At 41.7% G+C, this 22,045-nt stretch overlaps 1 protein-coding gene across 6 annotated transcripts in view; it reads left to right on the top strand.

The window, feature by feature from the left end:
• The window catches only part of MACROD2 (mono-ADP ribosylhydrolase 2), a 1,913,815-nt gene that overhangs the window by 427,544 nt on the left and 1,464,226 nt on the right, over nucleotides 1-22,045 (top strand). For all 6 annotated transcript variants that reach the window (XM_084774709.1, XM_084774708.1, XM_084774707.1 and 3 more), the window contains exon 4: nucleotides 1,278-1,307. In XM_084774709.1, coding sequence (XP_084630835.1) covers nucleotides 1,278-1,307 — 30 coding nt within the window. The remainder of the gene's footprint in view (nucleotides 1-1,277; nucleotides 1,308-22,045) is intronic.

Below are 22,045 nucleotides of genomic sequence, written 5' to 3'. Positions count from 1 at the left end.
ATCTTGTATGTACACAATGCATTCTGATTACTCTGTGACCCTTTCTTAACTCCCTGCCCTCTGTATCATCCCTTCCTCCTCCTCCACAACTACTTCACAGTGTTCATGACTTCTGGTTCGATGTGAGACCCATTCAGTTTAACCGGGGTCATCCATGTGACCATGGAATAGAGCTCTCTGTCCTTGTCCTGAGGTTACTAGAGGGTTCACAGCTCAAGACCTCTGCCTAGGTGTGTGCATAATGAGCATTTCATCATGAAGAACATAGCCCCTGGCCCCTCCTTCACCCATGCCTTCCTACTGCGTTCATTATAGTGCAGACCCAAAGCTGACACCACCAGTTGTGTGTTCATGGTTGCAGTGTCTGTGTCTTTCCCAGAAGGTGACATTTTTCAGTCTCTCTCTCTGTCTCTCTCTCTCTCTGTCTCTTTCTCTGTCTCTCTCTCTGTCTCTGTCTCTGTCTCTCTCTGTCTCTCTCTCTGTCTCTGTCTCTCTCTGTCTCTCTCTCTGTCTCTGTCTCTCTCTCTCTCTGTCTCTCTCTCTCTCTCTCTCTCTCTCTCTCTTTCTTTCTCGTTTGGCTCTTACACTCTTTCTGCCCCCTTCTCTCACAATATCCCACTAGCCATAGAGTAGATGATATAAAAACTTTGTTTAAGATTAATTCCTTGGAACTTTCTTATATCTATTTTCCTTCCAGGAATACACAGGCTGAATTTCTGAATAAATAGGTGAGAATTCACATCCACTGTTTAACATTTCTATCTTTCTCCCAAATAGAGTCTATATATAGAAATAAGTCTATTGCCGTAGGAAAAGTTTGACTTATTCTTATTACAGAAAAATGCCCTGGGATTGTTTTTTTTTTGATGATTGCTAATTTAATTTAAACTATTATTATATTTTCTTGTTACATTGTCCTTTGAAATCACTGAAATTGCCAAAGTAGTATTGTTGTATCTACATTTCATAAAATGGAAAACTCAGAAGATCAATTTAGATATAGATGGAGAATAAAAGGATTTCAATACATACTTAACACTGTCATAAGGGGATATATAAAAATAGCCATTTGAAGAAAAATGGAGATAAAAACGGGAAACACTAATTTTCATGCTTTGGCACAATAGTGGTAAAGTCTGTCTTTGTCTGAAAATACTTGCTTTCTTTATACACATTTGAATAGGATACATGATCATTACTAGTTTCTGTTTTAACTATTCTGATGCATTGTTCTTCTGTGTGTTTTAAAATAAAATTTATTTTCTTTTCTTTGACAGCTAATGCCAGTCTTCTCGGAGGAGGTGGTGGTAAGTCCAGAATATGGCTTAACTTCAAATGCACTTTCATTACATTAACCAGAAGATGACTAGCAAGCTCTGTGATACCATAGCAAGCAAATTTTGCTATAGTTACCACCTACAAAACTAATATTCCAGAAAATATTTTATAATAGAAATGCCATTGGTTTGATGAATTATTCTTTTAACAGCTTAAGAAGATGTTCACACCTGTTTTTCTTATCACCTTTGATGTAAGACACACACATAGGCCGTATTCTGTTGACATGAACACACACATGGCAGATGAGAGTCATTGCTAACATGAATGCTAAGGTGACCATGTGTTTGCAGGCTTTGTCTTCTTTTCTTTTTAACCACAATTGCTTGCTTTTGCTTCTCATGACTTTGTATCTAGAGATCTTAATATGTTACCTACTTCTTTGGAAACTACAAGAGAAATCCCTTTTGATGCTATACTTTTGTGTAGCTAAGAGAAGAAAAAGAAAGCCATCAAAGTGAAAGGAGAGGGAGGGATTCCAACACTGCAGATTTTTTTTTTTAAATGATAGAATCTGGCAACTACGGTTTTATCTTTAGGTTAGGAATAAGAATGCTTTTGTGGCTACAGTATATGTCACATACCAGGCAAGAAAGTGTCCAGATAAGACAGTTTCCACAGAAGACCCAGATATCTGTAGATTGGCTTAGCCTCCCGGGCCCCACTCCCCTTTTCCTCACTGTTTTGTTACCGTTTTTCATTTTCATGTAGGCAACAGATAGTAAGACTGTGTGTCACTTTAGGGAGTTTAAAAAAAATGCACTGGCCTTCATAGAAGATCCTGGTATAATCTTTATTTGGAAATTAAACCACAGTAACTGTTGAATTTTAATCGACCCTTGGGATTTGGAATGATGGGAAAGGGTCTAAAGCAGAAAGTGCTGCTTATGCTCTCAGTTGTGAGCGCGTGTCCTGTAGGAGGATGCTGTGGAAGAGTGTGGGACTGAAGCCGGCTGTTGTGCCAACAGCACGAAAGAGCTGCTTAGTCATAGCTCATGCCTCCCCTGAAGTACAATCCGAGTGACACGGCCTCCCTGAAGTGATGAGTTAGCAAAAATGCCTGCCGGGAGATGGAATAGTAGAAGATTAACAGTGTGCACGGTTCATCTTCTGCAAATTATATTAGAAAATATAAATTGCATCATTGGTAACGAGAGACATTGAAGGTTCCGTAACAAGTCCCCACCTCCTCCACTGGAAACAGTCTAGATCGGAAGCCACTTAAACATTGTGATGAGTGGAACTCTTAACCACTGTTGATGGTTTCTGGCTGGGGCATGGGCAAGGGTTCTGTTTTCTTTAAGGGGTTGTCCGCTGGGAGTTGGACTGTGATCCCGTGAATATGGTGGCAACACAAACTGGACTTGGTGTATTATTTTTCCCTTCTGTTATTTGGACGGTGGACCTAGGAGGAATCAAAGTGTGTGTGATCAGGGTGCGTTGTGTGAAATTCCCAAATAATTAAAATGTTATGTTGTAAAGAAGGGAAATATAAATCTACAGAATTTTTGATCATATATTTTGCTGTATTTCCAGAGATTCGGAAGGGAAATTTTTCCTTAGGGGCCAGAGTCTTGGTAATCCCCTCTAGGTACAGTATAAGAAGAAAATATTTTAAAGATCAATTTCATAGGGGTGATTTTCTTACCAGGCACATTAGTATTTTAGGAGACCTGACTAATAATATGGCTAAAGTGTAAAATTAGAATGGAGTTTACATGAATATGTTTATCAACTTATAGCAAAACATGGGTTAGGTGATTCATGTATTGCTTTCAATTATTTTCAAAGAGTGACTCAGCCAATTTTATTAGTTAAAACCATTTTAGCCACTTACTATGGGTGAGAGACCCTGAACAAGTCTATCTTCAAGATAAGCAGTGCCCTGATTTCCACAGGCACTTGTGCTTCTGGTAGAATGGGATGGCTGTACAGTAGTCCACGGTATCATTGAGCATCGAACTCTGTTCTTTCCTCTGAGCATGCGTGCAGGTTCAGTCACCCAGGGCTTGTGAAGGCTGCTGTGCTCTAGTCATCATAAATAATGTAGGCAAGGATGAATAAGAAGGGCAAAAACTGTAAAACGGTGTCTTCAAGGATAAGTCAATTTTCTTTTTTCCTTCAAGCAGCAGATTTTCATAAAATCTCACATACCGATTTTGGTAAAACATTTACTCTTAGCATTCCTTGTAGTTTTTTTTTTCAATTTTAGGAAGCAATATGATCATCAAAAACAATTATTCTGGTTACTACAGAGGAGGAACTGCTGAGTAAGCGATGAGCTGCAAGTATACACCTGCCAGGATGATTAGTTCTCTGTCCTCAAGTGCTTAAATGTATGTGTGCATAACTGGCATGTGAAAAAATAATTGGCCATAGTGACTGGCTTTATATTTTTTATGGCTTTTCTACTCTCCTTGAGAAGATACATAAGCAATGGTATGACATGTAATTGCATACTTACAGTAAAAATAGGCCAACTCAGTTTTCTGTTTCCCTAATGTATACATTTTATTGTCTTCATATACACAGTTGCCAAATTCATCATGATTTACAATCTCTGAATTGTAAATCTAGCAACCCAGTAATATCATAAAGATAAATTATAAGTATTTGAGATGGCTGTATTGTTTTCTCCTTAATACAGACTCTCAAGAGGTTTAAATTCATTTACACCCTTCTAGAATTGTCAAAATTGTTCTCTAATACAAATTTGATTTTTGGATGGTTTTATTCAAAAATTGAACTTAAGGAACATTCTTAGCTTTCTCTGTACTGAATTTTGACCTCCTGATTCTATGACAAATCTTTGGATCCTCCCCTTGATATTTTCAAATAGCAGCCTCTGATTAGTAAAGAACAAACATTGGCCCAGCGTGGTGGCGCACGCCTTTAATCCCAGCACTTGAGAGGCAGAGGCAGGTGGATCTCTGCGAGTTCAAGGCCAGCCTGGTCTACAAAGCGAATTCAGGACAGCCAAGGCTACACAAAGAAACCCTGTCTTGAAAAACAAAAACAAAACAAAACAAAAAGAACAAGCATTGTATGTACTTTCAGATTATCAAAGCAGACTGAATACAAACATCTACATCAGCTGCCTGTTTTCAGGTCTGCTAGTTCATTCTCCCTGGTATCAATAGAGTCTGTCCATTTGAGGAAAAAATATATCTTAGGAGCAGAAGTTCATTACTATCTTATGGTACCCTTGGATGATGCCCAAGTTTATGTTTTTCCTTGTGTCTGAAGGTCAATTAGTCTTAGAAAACATTGCAATATGTGCTTATTCATCGTAATATGGATGTCTTGTACACACCAGGTTTTATATGCTGGTATTTTGGAACATATAATACAAAAGAAGTCATCATGGACAGCTTTACATTTTATGGAAAAGTGTAATTAGTAGGAAATAACAGGTAGAATTAAAGAACTTAGTTCCATCCAGCCCATTGTATAATAGGCAATAACAAACTTCAAACTTCAGCTTTAGATAATCTGTACTCCATTTATGAAATAATTAACATGAAGCAGAGCTTACCACCACATTTTCTTCTGTGTTAGTCTGTCCAAGCACCTGCACCATAATGTAAGACACGTACACTGACAGTTCCCAGCAGTGCAAATGTTTTTTTTCTTTGCATCATGATTTTGTTTGCCATTTTCATCACTTCAGCATCTATGATAAAATAACTCTGTATTTGTATTAATACAAATAATGCTATGCATTATTCTTGAGGATTCTATGCCAGATTGCATTTAAAAACTGTGACAGTAGGCAGGTATTGCCAAATAAAAACTCAACACTCATCCCAGAATGAGTTGCGTGAAAGCCCTTTGCCTAATATGGAAACAGGACACTTTATTTGAGTCTTCTCTACCCCCAAATTCTTTTGACTCTTTATGCCTTCCAGGTGTGCCCAAATAGGAGCAAAATTCTGTGGTCTAAGGTTAACAGCAGCTGTCTTGAGGTTGCTCAACAGGTCTACCCGTAGAAAGTTTCTAATTCTGGGTTGATGCTAACGACCATTTTATGTGTCAAGACAGTCCACGTGAAGGAAATGTCAAGTGCATGCTTGAGAGGAGTGAAATCATATGTCAATTTCTGTCACACAGGTAGACACTGGCGGTGAATTTCTACCCGCCCAACACTTATTTCCATACACAGATACTCATATATGCAAATGCTCATCACCATTCCCACAACTGATGTTTGCAGTATTGATCATCAATTATCCAATCAATGCACTTTCCCTGTGGCAGAGTCACTGTAATAGTTATAACTTCCCACATTTCCCCCAGAATTCCAAGGGCATATCTGATGTGGATCTTTTGATTTAAAATGATACCTTGATAGGGTCCTAATGGTTACTATCATTTGATGTGTCTCTAAAGGCAGGATAGTTTTCTTGAGAAGTGTTCTCTTACATTGTATCTGGGTGGTTACCCAGAGTACTAACCTAAAGAGCAACAGCCTTTAAGCATGTCTTAATATGGTTGAGTCAACTTTCATGAACTAATTCTTTACTAAAATATATATTATTACTGCTACTGGTAGTACTAGTATTGTGGTTGTTGTTTCTCTGTGTGTGTGTGTGTGTGTGTGTGTGTGTGTGTGTGTAGGTACATACATGATAGTTACACTCTCCTATGTACCATGGATTCTGGAGATGGAGCTCAAATGTTGAAAGCTTTGAACAGTGAGTACTTTTATCTGTTGTGCTATTTTGTGGGCCCATGGATTGCTTGTTAATCATTTGCAAGAGAGCAGAGTGTTTTCTTACCTTTCTCTCATACACAGAATGCATTACACTGTACATGTATCACTAAATGGCTCAAAATCCATACCTTGTTTCTGCATTTCTCTGTATATCATACACTGATTCCTTACTTTATATATACCAGTAACCCTCCACATGTATCTAGGCCTCAGGCATGCTGGGAGAAATCTAGGATAATGGCTCCTAGCCAGGAACCAAGGCCGGTTAAGGGGGTAGGGTATTGATGCTTGCCCATCAGGAGTAACTGAAACCTGGCTGGTAGTGAGGTCAGCAGCTGCTCTGTACTCAGCAGGTAGAATGTCCCAGCTTGGGCCTGGGGGGAGAGTGACAGTCTCTCCAGCCTGGGAGAGCAGCAGGGCAAGAGAAAGCAAGAGGCCGTGGCATTTTATTTAGGCAGGAAAGGCTAAGCTCTTAAAGCATACGCAATTAGGTTTATATTTAGACTGCCTCAGGTGGCATGTAGCCTAGGCACTGCAGGTAGTGAAATCTGCGAGAGTAGATCAGAGGGTATAGATGTGATGGAGGAAGGGAAGAGGGAAGGGGATGGAGATCAGGAGCCAGGACAGGTCTGAGAGCATTCACTTATACATCAACCCCAACCTCTTTCTATTTTCCCCCTTTCCTCTCTTCCTCTTTTCTAATTACCGGTTACCTCTTGGGTGTTTGTCTTGATATTAAGGAGTAAAGAGCCTTAGAACTAAGCACAGTCAAAACTTATCTACTTACACAATTAAGCATTTTTAAAAACTAAAGGTATCCGTTGTACAGGACACATACATGAAATAGGAATAGTTGTCAATAGAAGTCAGAGAAATCTTCCCAGAGGAGTTACGCTGTAAGAGGTAGTATTTTTGTACCAACACAGAGAGAGGGATGGCTCATTTGGATGTACCTCCTCCTATGTGACATCATGTCTTGCCTTCTCACTGTTCTGCTGTCTGAACCTTGATAAAGCAGTTCCCTTGAACAGACCAGAAATGGGATCCTAGGTGGAACAAATGTGTTAGGACAGAACTGAAGTGAGGAGCTCTGGTCCTGGTGGCATTGACAGGAAGCTGCCATCATGACCGCCTGTGTGTTCTGATGGAGGCCATCAGCACAGACAGCCCACACATCCTCACCTCACCTGCATAGCGCCTGTCACCTTGTCCCCATATCCAAACCCAGCTTCTCACTGTACATGAGCCTACTCCTTTGTAGGAGTTTGACTTGACCTAGCTGCCCTTCTCATGCCTGTCGTTTGCCCAAAGGGCTTGCAGGTGTTCTTCCTAGTGAAGGAAAGTGGGGAGAGGACTTCAAGTCTCATGTCTGCCTTACGCTGTTCCAATGTAATGGCCATCCCATCGCTGACTCTGGTCACTCTGAGCCTGCTGTGAACAGGCTAGAAATCGTAAGGTCATTTGAGCTTACTGTGTACCCACTTGCCTTCTAAGTGGCTCTCCCCATCTCTCAGGCCTGTGGAGAGGGCTGCCCTTGCAGATTAGTGCTCCCTCTCATTGTAGCCCTGGTGAATGTTGCCAGGATAGGGGTGAACTTCTAGAAGTTCTTTTTCATCTTAATGGTCCTGGCAGCTTCAACAATATAGTGAATACTTAGAAAATATCACTATTTCTAATCCTGGATTATCAACATATTTAGATATTTTGGTTTTGTCTATTTTGCTTTAGAAAGTTAATCTCTTTATCTGAGTAATACTCAGGAAGAAAAAAACAAACCTTAAAAAAATGCTTAAGCAGCCAACCTGAGGATGTTGTGCATATTTTCATAGTAATTATTTTAAATCACTGTATTATCTTTTGTGGTTGAAAGAACTTGTAATGGCAGACTCACATAACTCTTCAAAGTATATTTTCTTTACATGAGAAATATAGAGAACAATATGTATTTTTACAGGTAGAGGAATTAAATACAGGGTATTTACATTCCACAGATTATATATAGAGAAAGGCATGTTTCAGTTATGTTTCACCAAATAGCAAATGTTCATAGTTACAACTTTCTTTTTTAACAGCTTGACTTTGAGTAAGTTTTTGTTCTCTTAACATACTGATCTAAGTAGCCTATTATTGACATATTATTATTAATATATACATATTTTATGTTATCAAAGATTGCCATTTTTTATTTAATTTTATAAAAACCTTGTGTACTTATGTTTCATCTGAATTCTATTTTTAATTAATCTTTATTTTTGCATTTGAACTTTTAAATTAATTTTATAAGTGAAAAATATTTCATATGATTTTTGTATATTTTAGATTAACTTTAAAAATATACGGAGTTAATTAATTCTTCCAGAAAGTGCTTAAATTATTAAATGATGCTTTAAGTTAGGAGTTTAAATTACAGAACAATTTTTTAAAAAATACCAAAAGCCATATTTTCAGTTGTAGAAATTCCTCAGCAAAAATCCCGGGCTTTTATATGCACTCCTACTGTTTGGGCTAACTAAATGGGGCCTAACTTCCTGGCAGTACAAGTTCATATTTCAAAGCTAATGATTTTGTTAAGTACTCTAACAGGCATTAACACAGATACAGCATACACACACACTAACATATGCACACACATTAACACATACTCACATGTACTCATATACACATACTCACATACACGCTAACACATATTCACACACACACACACACACACACACACACACACACACACATTCACACAGCCCTTGAGTATCTGTGCTAATGCATAATCTCTTCAAACCCATAAAAAGAAACATTTTTTGAATTTCTATTTTAAATATCTCTCACTTATCCCAATAAGTGTCAGCAAATGGACTTTATGCATGGTGGGAAACATAAGTGCTGATAAAATACTTCTGGTCAAAGCTCACTCTGTTCCAGGACAACTAGACCCTGTCACCCCACAGTTTACTGTATTTGATGTAGTTTAGTAGCAACAAAACGTGGGGTCATATTCTTGGGAGCAACTTATAAAACTTTCTTGCTTTTGGCACTGATAAGAATGCTCTTTTATCTGGGCATGGTGGCACATGCCTTTAATCCCAGCACTCGGGGGGCAGAGGCACGTGGATCTCTGTGAGTGTGAGGCCAGCCTGTTGTACAGAGTGAGTCCAGGACAGCCAGCTAGGGCTACACAGAGAAGCCCTGTCCTGGAAACAACAACAGCAACAGCAACAAAATGCTATTCCATTCTTTTTTATTTTTATTTTTTATTTTTTTGGTTTTTCGAGACAAGGTCTCTCTGTGTAGCCCTGGCTGTCCTGGACTCACTTTGTAGACCAGGCTGGCCTCGAACTCACAGCGATCCACCTGCCTCTGCCTCCCGAGTGCTGGGATTATAGGCGTGCGCCACCACGCCCGGCTTGCTATTCCATTCTTTGCTGCTTCTTTTATTTACTCCCTAAACTGTAGCTATCCAATAGGCTGTCCAGACACATTAACCTGGGCAGTTCTCAGTGAAAGCAACCCTGAAAAACCTCAGGGATCGAGTCATATGCTCATGGAGAGCCCCACCATGAGGACTGCTGCAGCTCTGTCCTTGAATTTAGGACAAATTCGTTATTTTGCATACTAGTTTCCACCTCTGGAAAGATGATTATAATGATACCAAACTACTTCACTGGGGTGGAATAACTAATTGCTCATTGTAAAGTGTTTTTTAAATACAAAGTGTTGGATAAATGGTTATTACTGCAGTTGTCATTATTATCATTATGGCGTAAGCATGAGAGATGAAAGGTGCAGGATAATTGCACGATATGGCATTGCTGTATTCAAATAAAGGGGAAGAACCGGAATTGTGGGGTAACAAAGCACACAATACCTACATGTGGTAGAGGAGTGTTTCTTTTATAGAAAGATAATACAGATAATTGATAATTACCCACAAATGAGCCCACGAATTTTACACACACACACACACACACACACACACACACACACACACACACACACACACATCATTTCATCTGTGCAGTAGGAGCATTATGAACTTTTATTCAAACACGCAAATACACAGAGAATAAACTAATTATATACTAGAGAAAGTGGTATTCCAGTTTCATGGAACATTTGCTAGGCCAGGAGAAAGAAACCTAAACTTAGCCTTAGGGCAGGACTGCACTGAGCCTATCAGTTAAGGTACATGGAGAGGACCAATAAAATAACATTATCTCATGTTCTAGAATATCATTGATACCAGGAAGAAACAAGGAATCTAACAGGAATGACTTTAGAATTAGCGGACAGCTAGAGCTATCGGATGAATATCCTAGGAAGAGTGACAGTCAGCCTTGAAGGAAGCTAGGAAAAGGTACAATCTTCATAGGACACCTGATCACTTGTACAAATGGCAGCAAAGGGGACACAGACCATCTGAAGGCTGCTGAGGTCACTGACCAGAGAGGCCTGAGAGGGTGGCCTCACTTGAAGCTCAGTTCAGAGAGTTGAAGATCCTTGAACACTTGAGGGTTTTAAAAAATATTTTCATTAACTGTGAAAATTTCTTATAATGTATTTTGATCATATTCACCTCACACCCTTGTGCTAAACCTTCCTAATTCTGCAACCCTTTAAATACAGTTGTGGTGACCCCAACCATAAAATTACTTGCTACCTCATAACTGTAATTTTACTAGTGTTGTGAGTCATAATATAACTATCTGATATGCAGGATATCTGACCCCTAATGGGGTTACAAACCACAGATTGAAAACCTCTGTGCTCACTCATGCCTACTTACCCCTTCCCAACTTCATGTACTCTTTAAAAAAAAACATACTTAGTTATTTGTGTTGCTCATATATTCATGGCCTGAAGCCAGCCACTGGAGTGTGGTTGACTTACCAGAAGCTACACCCTTAGAGAAAGCTGATGTTCTCTCCTTCAGATGCTGACAGCTGCCCATGGCTCCTCAGTTAGTACTTGGGGCTTATGAGCCTCTTCACCACTCCCTGCTAATCTGTTGACTGGCTTGGTTGTGTGCAGTTTACAACAGCTTCCGTGAGGTTTAGGGTGTAGTGGTCCTGTCATGCCAACAGGACAATGTTTCACTCCAGCACCCCCTGATCTCTGGCTTTTACAGTCTTTCCACCCCTCTTATGAGACACATGGCTCCTAAGCTGTGCAGGAGAGGTATAGAATAAATGTTCTGTTTATGGTCGAGCTCTCCATTGATACTTGTTCTCTGTACTTTGCCCATTTTGTGTGTCTGCATTAACTATGGCCCACTGCGCAAAGAAGCTTCTCTGTTGAAGTCTGAGAACATCCATACAGAGACACGAATTTAGAGGGAGGTTGGGCACTGTGTTTATATGTGTCCAAGTCTCAAAACTCATGGATGGACAATATCACTTAGTGCACAGCAAACAACATGGAAACTGCAATTATTGGGCATTCTCTAGGTAACAGTCCAGTATCGGGCATTCCCTAGCACATGGTCACTACTGGGCGTTCTCTAGGAAATAGCCAGTACTAGAGTCCTGTAGGAAATGGTCGGTGTAAAGCATTCCCTAGGACGTGGTCACTACTGGGCATTCTCTAGAAGATGGGCAAGATGTGCTAATCAGGAATTACTGTATAAAACTTGGTCTGCTTCTGTCTGAGGCATATATATGACCCAAAATAAATAGAAATAAATACTTCAAAAGATCAAAGCAGTCACAATGAATGAAAAACCCTCATTAGGTTAAATGTCTATTAACTCTTCAACTTTCTCAAGACTGAGCATACAGAACATTTCCTATTGACAAATGCAGAAAGATGCCCACAGCAATAGGTCAGTTTTCTGGCAATAGACCGAACAGTTTTCACAAAGCTCCACATTCAATTTTTCTTACAGTTAGAAACAACATAACTCATTAGTTACATTGGGTTTCAGACGCATGACTGTAGCAAACAGCCTTTCCACTATTGGGTTTCAGAAGCATGACTATAGCAAACAGCCTTTCCACTATTGGGTTTCAGAAGCATGACTACAGCAAACAGCATTTCCACCATTGGGTGTTCTCTATAAGTAGTCTGTGCTGGCATCTCTCTATACCTTTTGACATATTGGGAATGCCATCCTTCCTGTTCCTTCTCTTTGAAAGTCAGGTGACGATTACACAGCTGCTTGGATTGTGTCTGGTTTGTGTACCTGCTGTATTCCCAGGAAACCGCAGAATGTATGATATAAATTAGGTATTTATCACCTAACTTTTGCATGGATGGCTCAAGGAGTAATACAAGAATTATCATTTATGAAAGGCTAGCTCTTTGCCAGGTTCCGGGCTAAGGTTGATATAGGTGTTGTATAGCTCAGTCTTAGTAGTGTTTCTAAAATATCTGGTGCTGTCATCATTCCGTTTGTAGAGATAAATGATACAAAGATCAGGGTGGTCAGGATGAATAACACAGTGGATAGACTCCATATTTAACTACAGCTTCCCAACCCTCATGGTTACAACCACTGTACTGTAAACTCAGTTTCCTATCCACACAACTTTTTTTAGGAGACAATGGAAGTCTGATGCTCTCAAAGCACTTATGCAGAATGACTGTCGGTTTGATGATTGACAGCTGAGATATCTTGAAAAAAAAAAAAGCCTAGCCATCTGAAATTACTCATCATAGAGCCGGCATGTTTTATCTCAAGAAAGTTACTAAACAAGCAACTTCCAAGCCTCCAGACACAACTAACTTCAGGGGAAAATCAGTGGGCCTCAGCATTTCTATAACATTAAATAAGCCCAGATTTATCTAAGGGCTTGCATAGTGAGAACAAGCTGGGACTAGTCTTCAAGGGACAAAGTGAGACATTAGACTTGAATGGTGATTATCAGAGGGAAGGAAGGATATAGCACCAATTTCAAATTCAGTGGATTCAGAGTTTCAGTTTGGAGAGATGAAAATTTCCAGGAGATGGGTAGTTACCACATTGCACAGTACTAGGAAGGAATGTACTTACCAGTGCTGATCTGTACACTTGGTGAAAATTGTAAAGTTTATGATATATTTGCACATACACATATGTATATATACGTATGTATGTGTATACACACACACACACACACACACACTTAAGTTATAACATTAAAAAGGGAAGACAAAAATCTGTCATGGAATAATCTCAGATGTTATTACTAGGTTAAGGTGATGAAGAAGCCACACATTTTATCAATAATATAATAAACTGATTTACTAAAGGGAGCCTGTTTAAAGACTTGAAGGGAAGAGTTGCAGTAATTCCTTGGTGTGAATACTGTAAACCTCCCAATCAAAGACAAGCCAGGCTTGATGAATTGGGCCTGTGATTCCAGATCCTTGGGAGGCAGACAGGTCACATGTTCAAGGCCAGTTTGGAAACTTTAGTAAGCCCCTACCTCTAAATAAAAAATTAAAAGTTTGCTGTGGATATAGGTCAGTAGGAAAACTCATTCCCCACATGTCAGAGGCTCAAACCATCATAATATAGAAGACTTGATTGTACAAAGATCTAAAAAAAAAAATTCATACAAAAACACAGTCGTGTAAAAAATAGATTCAAAAGTTCCAATATTTGAACATGAAAGGATAGAAATATGTCTACAAATGATATCTATAAGATAATTAGTGTGGTTAAAGTAAGAAGACAAATAGTCTTTAAGTCAACACATATTACTAGAAATAAAGAGGGAAAGTTCATAATGATAAACTGTTCCGTCTCTTTGGTGAGATGTCACAGCTAGCCACACTTTCACATCTAGTGAGAGAGCTTAATTCCATGGAGACAAAACAATGTAACTTACAGGAGAAGCATAATATTAAATAAAAATACTTAGAGATTTCACTATGGTATTCTTGGGACACTTTAATAATAGACATGAAAGATTCTTTCCTCCACACTTGAATCACTGAATAAATAATTTAATGTAGACATAGCATAAGTAAGATGTAAGAAAACTTGGAACTATTTTATTAACTAGCTCATCCTTCCTTTCAAGTATAAAATGGTCCACCCAGTGACTGCAAAGTAGGCTTTGTTCTTAGGCATACGGAGAAGATTTCCAAGGTGAGTCATGGTTGACAAAGCAAGAGAAATAGAGAACAGAGAATAGAGAAAGTGACACAGACTGTCTATGTTCAGGACAAAAGAAAGGCTAGCCATAGGAAAACTCAAAAAAAACCTGTGAAAGTTAAAATAAACCATTCTTAGCGATTTGTGCCAAATGTTAGCAGAACTGAGTAAAGCACATCTCTCTTTCTTACCTCTATTGTTATTATATTTCATTTATGACATAATTTAGAATCAAAATAATATCACTCTCATTTATAACTATTTTTTTATAACTCATATCTAAAACTATTTATTAGAGCAGGGGCAAATTTTAATGTCCTGCCTAAATGATTATATCTGATATATGGTAGTGTCTGTATCTATAAAGATGAATAAAATATATAATATGTTCAAGAATATGTCTATATTGAAGAATAGCCACATGATAAATGATGATTAGGTTATATATATATTATGTCATGTCCTTGCTATTTCTCAGGTTTATATATAAGCTAAATTAGTTGTATGAGTTAAATAATCCCTGGCACATCATTAATAATGAACAATTAGCACCTATTATTAGTGTTCAGTACTATTATGATAGTTTTAGAGTTTTGTCATTTTCAGTTCTGGTTTGGAGGTCGTAATAATCCTTGTCTATTTCAGCCCGTATTGCCAATACAGTAAAGCAAAGTACTCAAGTATGAATAGTCGGACACAAAACCTGTAAGTTTTACTTTAAACTCATGGTTTTATTTTTTTAAAAAGTGTCCCAGCCCTTCAGAAACAAGAGTAAGAATCAATATCTGACTTTGAATTCAAGGACATTTTAGAATACAGATAGATTTACTTGGAAGATAGTGTGCTTTCCAGTATTTTTGCAGTGACATATCAGGTATGTAGATTTGTGGCAGCTGCGTGAACTCACTCAAAGTTTACCTTTGGTTAAGTCATGTGATCATTAAATACGGTGTAATCAAAAAATTGTAATCAACTTTTTAAGTTGAAGCTTAGTGACGACAGAAAAGTATATAGAAAGGAAAAATGCGTTTGGTTATTCAAGTATTTAGAGGGTGCTGTGGAATTCTTTGCTAAATGTAGATATAAATGTTTTATGATTGATAAGGAAACAAGCACATTTATGTGCTTATCCTAACAAGCCGTATGACCGAGAAGGAAACATACTTATTTTTGTGTCTTTATCTCCCCCCTTAAAGAACCTAACATGGAAGTGTTGCCAGTTTTTAAATTCTCCTCTCTGAATATTTCAGTGTCATCACATGGGAATACTTTGGACCAGTTACAGGACTGTGACGTCAGTGATGCACTGGTGGAACGATTGGGAGCAAGTTGTGTCCTGTCTCAGGAGAAGCTATAATTGGATTGTGTTTATGATAGGCACATGATGAGGAGACAGCCAGTGGTGCCTCCCTCCTTCACCCCCGACTGACTCTCCAGTCTGCGTCACTGGTTCTGTTTTCAAGAGGGAACAAAGAACATTTATCTCATTTACTATTCCATAGGTTTCCCTGAAAGTCTTGGAGTATTAGTCTCAGGGAGGAACACTGAAGGTAGAGAGTTTGCTTTTGATACCCTGATGTTATAAGACATACCATAAAGCCCAGGGAAGGTGGATGAAGGGAGTAGGCAGTAATGCAAAGCTGTGTGGTATCAGGTCCAGAGATGCAGAGAGAGGAAGCTGTCTTGTCTGCCTGAAGATACAAACATGACTGTTCACAGTCCTTTGGGATGTTTTGGTGATAGAGAACTGGAGGACTGCAGAGTTTGTTAGTGCACTACTTTTTCTTTGGTTATGTAGAAAGTCCATTTTTATGGTGACAGAGAAAAGGGTTGGCAGGACTGAGGATGACTGTGGAAACAAATTTAATGAAACACACACACACACACACACACACACACACACACACACACACACACATACACATTCCTTTTGGAAAATAGCTACCGGGGTGGCGGGTTTAGGCGGGGGGGGGGGGGGGGGGTCAGGAGCAGGAACGGGAACAGGATGATGGAAAATATGATTAGGCCCAACCACTGCAGCGCCCTTACTGGGTACCTTTTTCAGGAGGTGTAACCAAAACGTAAGTCCAAAATCGTACTCTGATTTATAAACACGGAGGCCCCATTTAAATCCACGACCCGTCCAAATGGCACGTTTACCGGGCTCAGTGAAGCGAATGGTCAGGGGGTTGCACCAGCCATTGGTGACTGAACGAGCTACATTGCAAAGGTCTTTAAGGGTCCCAAGAAGAGGATGGCTTCCAGTACGTGTCGCCAGTGGTCTCACACCCCCAAGAGGCACAGTAAAAATCTTGGGCCCCACCACAGCGATGAGAGGGTCCCGGGAAAACATAGAGCCCTCCGGCCCAAGCAATCCCATCTTGGTGTAAGGTTTTGTGGAGCATGATGCGCTCCAGGTCATTACAGCAGCCGGGACTGGGACCACCAACCGAGCGAGAGAAAAAAAATGTCTTCCACGCCCCAAGAAGAGGGGCCTCCCAGGGCCAGGGCACAGAGGTCAACCTGTAAATCGAGCCACTGGGGATTAATGCCCTGAGAGGAGGAGGAACTAACAATATCTCCCGCTTGGTTAATGATGACCCAGATAAAATTATAGATTGTATAAGGCTGAGGTTGGCGCAGAAATGCGGCGAGAATCACTTCAGGGAGGCAGAGGCAAAGGAGCGACGTGGTGAGTAGCAACGTGATGCATCGGTGGTATCTTTTTTATCCTAAAAAAGAGCACAATTACATCTTTTCCTCAGGGGAGTTCCCTGGGAGAGGGGGGTTAAAAGGTTTGACTAGGCGCTCAGGTAACCAGCGCGCATTTTGTTCTTTCTGATCATAAATGCAGGCATGACCTTTGCCCCAAATAAGGACTGGGTCGGGTCCATGCCATCGGTGGGTCAGTGGATCCTTCCACAGAGCCTTGGCATAGGTGGAGGAGGTGGAGGAGTGCCAAAGGCGATCGGCCGCCGAATGGCCAAGATCATCCTTTTGTAGAAAATTTAGGATGAACAATGCATGATTGAGAAGCAGGCGAGGCCCTGCTGTAGAGGGATATAGGATTCCTTTGGAAAACTGTAATTTATTAAGCATTGCTTTAAGTGTCTGGTGGGCCCTCTCGACAATTCCTTGTCCTTGGGGATTGTAAGGTATCCCCGTAACATGTTTAATCTGCAGTTGGGCACAAAAGGACTTGAAGGCAGAGCTTGTATACCCAGGGCCGTTATCAGTCTTTAAGGTATAGGGTTTGGGGGCAACAGTAAGGCAATACAAAACATGATCAATAACATCTCTAGTAGCCTCTCCAGCGTGCGGAGAGGCGCAAATAAATCCACTAAAAGTATCTATAGACACATGAATATACTTAAGTTTCTTAAAAGAGGAGAAATGAGTAACATCCATTTGCCAGACCTGTCCAGGCATGAGGCCACGAGGGTTGACTCCCGTATGTGGCTCGGGAAGAAAGGTGACACATGCCTGGCATTCTTTAACAATAGCCCGGGCTTGTTCCCGAGTGATGGAGAACATGTGGCGGAGGCTTTGGGAATTAAGGTGGTGGAGGGCGTGAGCCTCCCTGGCCATAGCAACGGAGTCGCTGGCGGATGGAACGGCCAGCCCTGAAAGCAGGGGGCGCGTGGCTGAGTCCACCTGGGCATTAAGTGTAGTCAGAGGCCCTGGCAGGGTAGAGTGAGCGCGAATATGACCAACGAAAAAAGGCTGAGAGCGCAAAAGAATAAGCTGTTGGATACGGGAGAAGAGAGGAGAGGCATTAGTAGCAGGCTTAATACGAGGAACCGTCTCGAGGAGTGGAACAGAGGATGCTACATAGGCACTATCAGTATATAGATTAAAGGGAGTATGGGGAAGCAATGTAAAGGCGTGTGCAACAGCTTCCAGCTCAACAAGCTGAGCAGAGGTATGGGGGGTTTGTTTTTGCAGGATAGCTCCGTCCACAGAAAGGGCAGCAACCCCGGTAGAGGAGCCATCAGTAAAAACCAGGGAAGCTTGGGGGAGGGGTCTGGAGCGGGTGACTCTCAGGAAGATGACAGGTTGTCGCTGCAGGAATTGAATTAGTTTATCTGGGGGATAATGATTATCTAATAGGCCGCAAAAAGAAATACAGGAGACCGCCCAATCATCTGAATTTTGAAAAAGCCACCTTATTTGTGTGGCCGAGTAAGGCGTGATAATAGAGTGAGGGTCCCTTCCGAAAAGCCTGGTGGCCGCTTCCCGCCCCTGTCGAATGAGAGACGCAACCAGAGTAGGATAGGTAGGAAGGACCTTAGTGGAGGAGGAGGAGAGATGAAGCCAAAAGAGAGGGGTCCGTTGCCAGAGCAGTCCTGTGGGGGCAAAGAGGGAAGGAAAAATTATGAGCGCGAAAGGCTGGGTAGGGTCAGGAGCCGTTCCACCACCTTTCTGTTCTCCTTCCGAACCTGAGGAATCATGTTCACTATCAGAAGCCGGATCTCCTGGCGTTGTCAGATCCAAATGGCGGTCTTGTCCCCAGGTCTGTAAGTTCGAAAGCGGCCAGGCTGGGGCGCGGGGTCTCTGGAAATGGAGCCCCCGTGGGGACCTGTATCGGCCACAACCTGCCCTGGGATGGTATCCGAAGAGCTGGTCTAGGCCCTTGGGGACTTGAGCCATTGGACCGGCCCACGCTGCATCCCACCTTCTTCCCCTTCCTACAGTAAGGAATCTCAGGATGCCCCAGGGACCGCCGCCTGGGACCCTCTACCTAGGGCCCCGTGTCTGGCCGGGACGCCAGACTCGGGCATTTTGTAAAAAGTGCTGGAGTTGAGGCCAGCAGAAAACTGAACGGCGGGAGCTAGCCAAAGCAAAGCCTTCAGTGCCAACCGCGAGACTACTGAGCTGATACTCGGTGAAAAATGAAGATTGTGAATGTTGGGCTTCAAAATCTGTAAATGATGAGAGGCATAGTGGTCCACACCTTTAATCCCAGCACTCCAGAGGCAGAGGCAGGGTAGGGCTTAGTAAGGGGAGGGGGAAGAGTGAGCAAGGTAGAGGAGGGAAAGGTTGGCGCCGCGCGGAGGAGGCCATCATCGGAATGATATCGAGCAGCCTCCTCCTCAAGGGTGGCAGCAGCATCCGGATCCAAGGGCTCATCTGGGGCCTGAGAAAGGAAAATGGCGGAATGGCGGGAGGCGCGTGAAGGGCCGACCGACGGAGGGCGAACAGGAGAGGCTGGCGGACCGGACCGGACAGAGGGTGTCCTTTTTGGGGGAAAAACAGGGGCACAAAGTGGTGAACACCCGCATTCCATAGCGGAAATGGGGTCCTCATAGGTGGGAGGAAGCGACGGATAAAGACGGCGGGAGGAAGGAGAAGGCTTGGACACAGGCGCAGGGGAAAGATTTTTTAAGGGCTCCGAGGATGTAGGAAGAACAGAATCGGGGGGCATGTCAATGAGCGTAAGAGAGGAACCCTGCAGAGAGGAACAGGAAGGAACACGAGAAGGAGGGAGAGATTCGCGCAGGCAGAGTTCAGCCACGGAGAGGAGCTGCCTCTCTCCGCTTTCGTTTTCGCCGGACTCAATTATGTCCCGTATAAGGCCCCAATAAGAAAAAATACTGTTCGACACCGCTGTATTACCATCTTTTTTAATAAGTGCATTAAGCTCACGCCCCACCTTCTGCCACTTTTCAGAATGAATAGTAGGTCCATCAATCATGAACCAGGGACAGGTCTGGTCAATAAAAACAAAAAACTCAATCAAATGTTTCTTTTTTACCCTAATACCTCTCTCTCTGAGTACGTCCTTTAAGCCTTTTATGAACTTTGCTTCCTTGGACAGCGAATGGCCCATTCTTGAGATATGCGAACGGATGACTCACCTAATGACGAAGCCGGCCGGGCGAGCTCGGCTGGTCATGAAAACTCCTGTGGACCGGTCCCTTAATCCGTTCGGGGAGAAACCCGCACCTCGAGTCCCTTCGTGGTCGCCAGATGAAATTAATCCATGTAACGATAATTAGTCCACCAACCAGTCCAGCTGGTCAGTTATTGGGGGATCGAGGGGGGTCGCAACCTGTACATAAAGACATGGGCGGGAGAGAGACAGTAGCTCAAGCGAACAATTGCTTGTCAAGAGCTCATTTATTAAAGGTAAGGGCAGGCTTTTTAAAACCTGCTTTAGGGCGGGCGGGGTACGCAAGGGAGTAGTGGAAAAGTACAAAATCTTCTGGGTTGAGCCCCGGGAACATTTGCAAGGGGAGGGGTCTTTCAGGTGAGACAAAGCAGGATGTCTCTGTGAATATCTTAGGATCAGATCGCTGTCTTCTCAGGACTAAGCCGGATGCCTTGCATACCTAATGAGTGGCCCAGCAGGATGTTGGCTGCAAATACTGAATGGGTGGGAGTCGGCCTCAGGCCTTTTGGTCCCTGGCACTACCCCTGTCTAAAAAAATATTTATGATCCTTTAAACCTTTTGTGATCTTAACTATGGCTTTTGTTAACCTTCACCATAGATAATCTGAAATATTTCTCTGGTTCAGTGTATAAATTTATTACTAAACTCCAGTACAGGCAATGGCAAATACATCTGTGAAAGCGCATCATCTACAACATTAGCTAGACCGAATAGGGAATATTTTTCTTTTCCACAAATAGAATATATGTACAGAAAATTACATACAATGAGACCCTGGAGAGTAATTTTCAGAAATTTGTAGCGAGGAAGTAGTCTTCTGCTTTCCAGTTTACATAACTGCCATCTGAAGTGCTAATGCTTGGGCTTCTTAGAGTAGGGGAGTTTCAACCGTCAGAGAGTAAGAAGATCCAGTGTGGAGGTGTTAACAGGGCATAGATGTGGGTGTTGAGAGGTATCTGAGAGTGTAGGGAGCATTGGACCACATTAGACTGCACAATGCAAGAAAGTCTAGTTAGGGAGAAAGTGTAAAAGGTGGGGGAGGGGAGTAAAAACCACCAAAGAAGACTCCTAGCTGCTCACTCATTTGGAAGTGAGCGGAGGCCTGTGTGTTAGGCTCTGCTGCTTAGATGCGAGAAGATAGCTCAGCTCAGAATCCCGTTTCCTGCTGTCACCCGGATCTCTGCCCTTCACCTCTTCACGAGCACATAGACACTCTACTCTAGAGGAAAATCGTGTCTGAAATCAAGTGTGTCCTTTCCTGTCTTAAGTTTATATAGTTGTTAAAGGCAAAGATCAAAGGTGGAAAGGGGCCTTTCCTAATTCATGCTTAAGGGTTTTTTTTTTCTACCCCTTTTTCCTAAGCAAAACTATGTCTCCAACTTGAGGCCTAAGTCGTGCCATCTGCATACATAACCTCACACACAAATAAAAGCAGATGATGGAATTTCACCTAAGGTCTGACTGTGCCCAGGAAGCCTCCACAGGCTTCAAATGCCTGCTTTCATCTTATACGTCGAGAAGCCCATTCAAGCCTTCAGGGCTTTGCCAACTTGGCAAGAAAGAGGGCTGGCAAGCTGCCCATGCTGGGTTCCTTTTAGTTTAAGGTTTTGAAGTGGGTCTGAGGCTGCTGAGTGAGGCTGTGATAAAGGCTGTGTAAAGTCCCTGTGAGGCCTCCTGTTTGTTGACTGCGAGCTTTTCATCGCTGGGCATGAATGAGAAGCATCATTCCTTTGCTGGGGTCTCCCCCCTTTTTCTGTTCATTTTCAGCGATTTCAGAGAGGTCCCAGTGACCATATGAAGCTGCAAATTCTCTCAGAAAATGCCTGTTTTGACAGAGAACTTTAAAGACACATGGCAAAAGTTTAAACAGGTTCTAATTGATGGAGTTTAAACACTGTATGTAGTAATTAAATAGTTAGATTAATGAAAAAACCCCTAAAGCATCTCTTGTATTTTTCATCTTTAATCTCCCTCAAATTTTCTTTAACTTAAAACTCATGAATGAAGGAAAGGAAATATAATTGCTAA

The sequence above is a fragment of the Acomys minous genome (genome assembly GCF_964271855.1).
Source record: "Acomys minous genome assembly, chromosome: 3".
Taxonomy (NCBI): Eukaryota; Metazoa; Chordata; class Mammalia; order Rodentia; family Muridae; genus Acomys; species Acomys minous.
The sequence above is the reverse complement of the archived record's forward strand: the minus strand, read 5'-3'. Positions and strand labels throughout refer to the sequence as shown.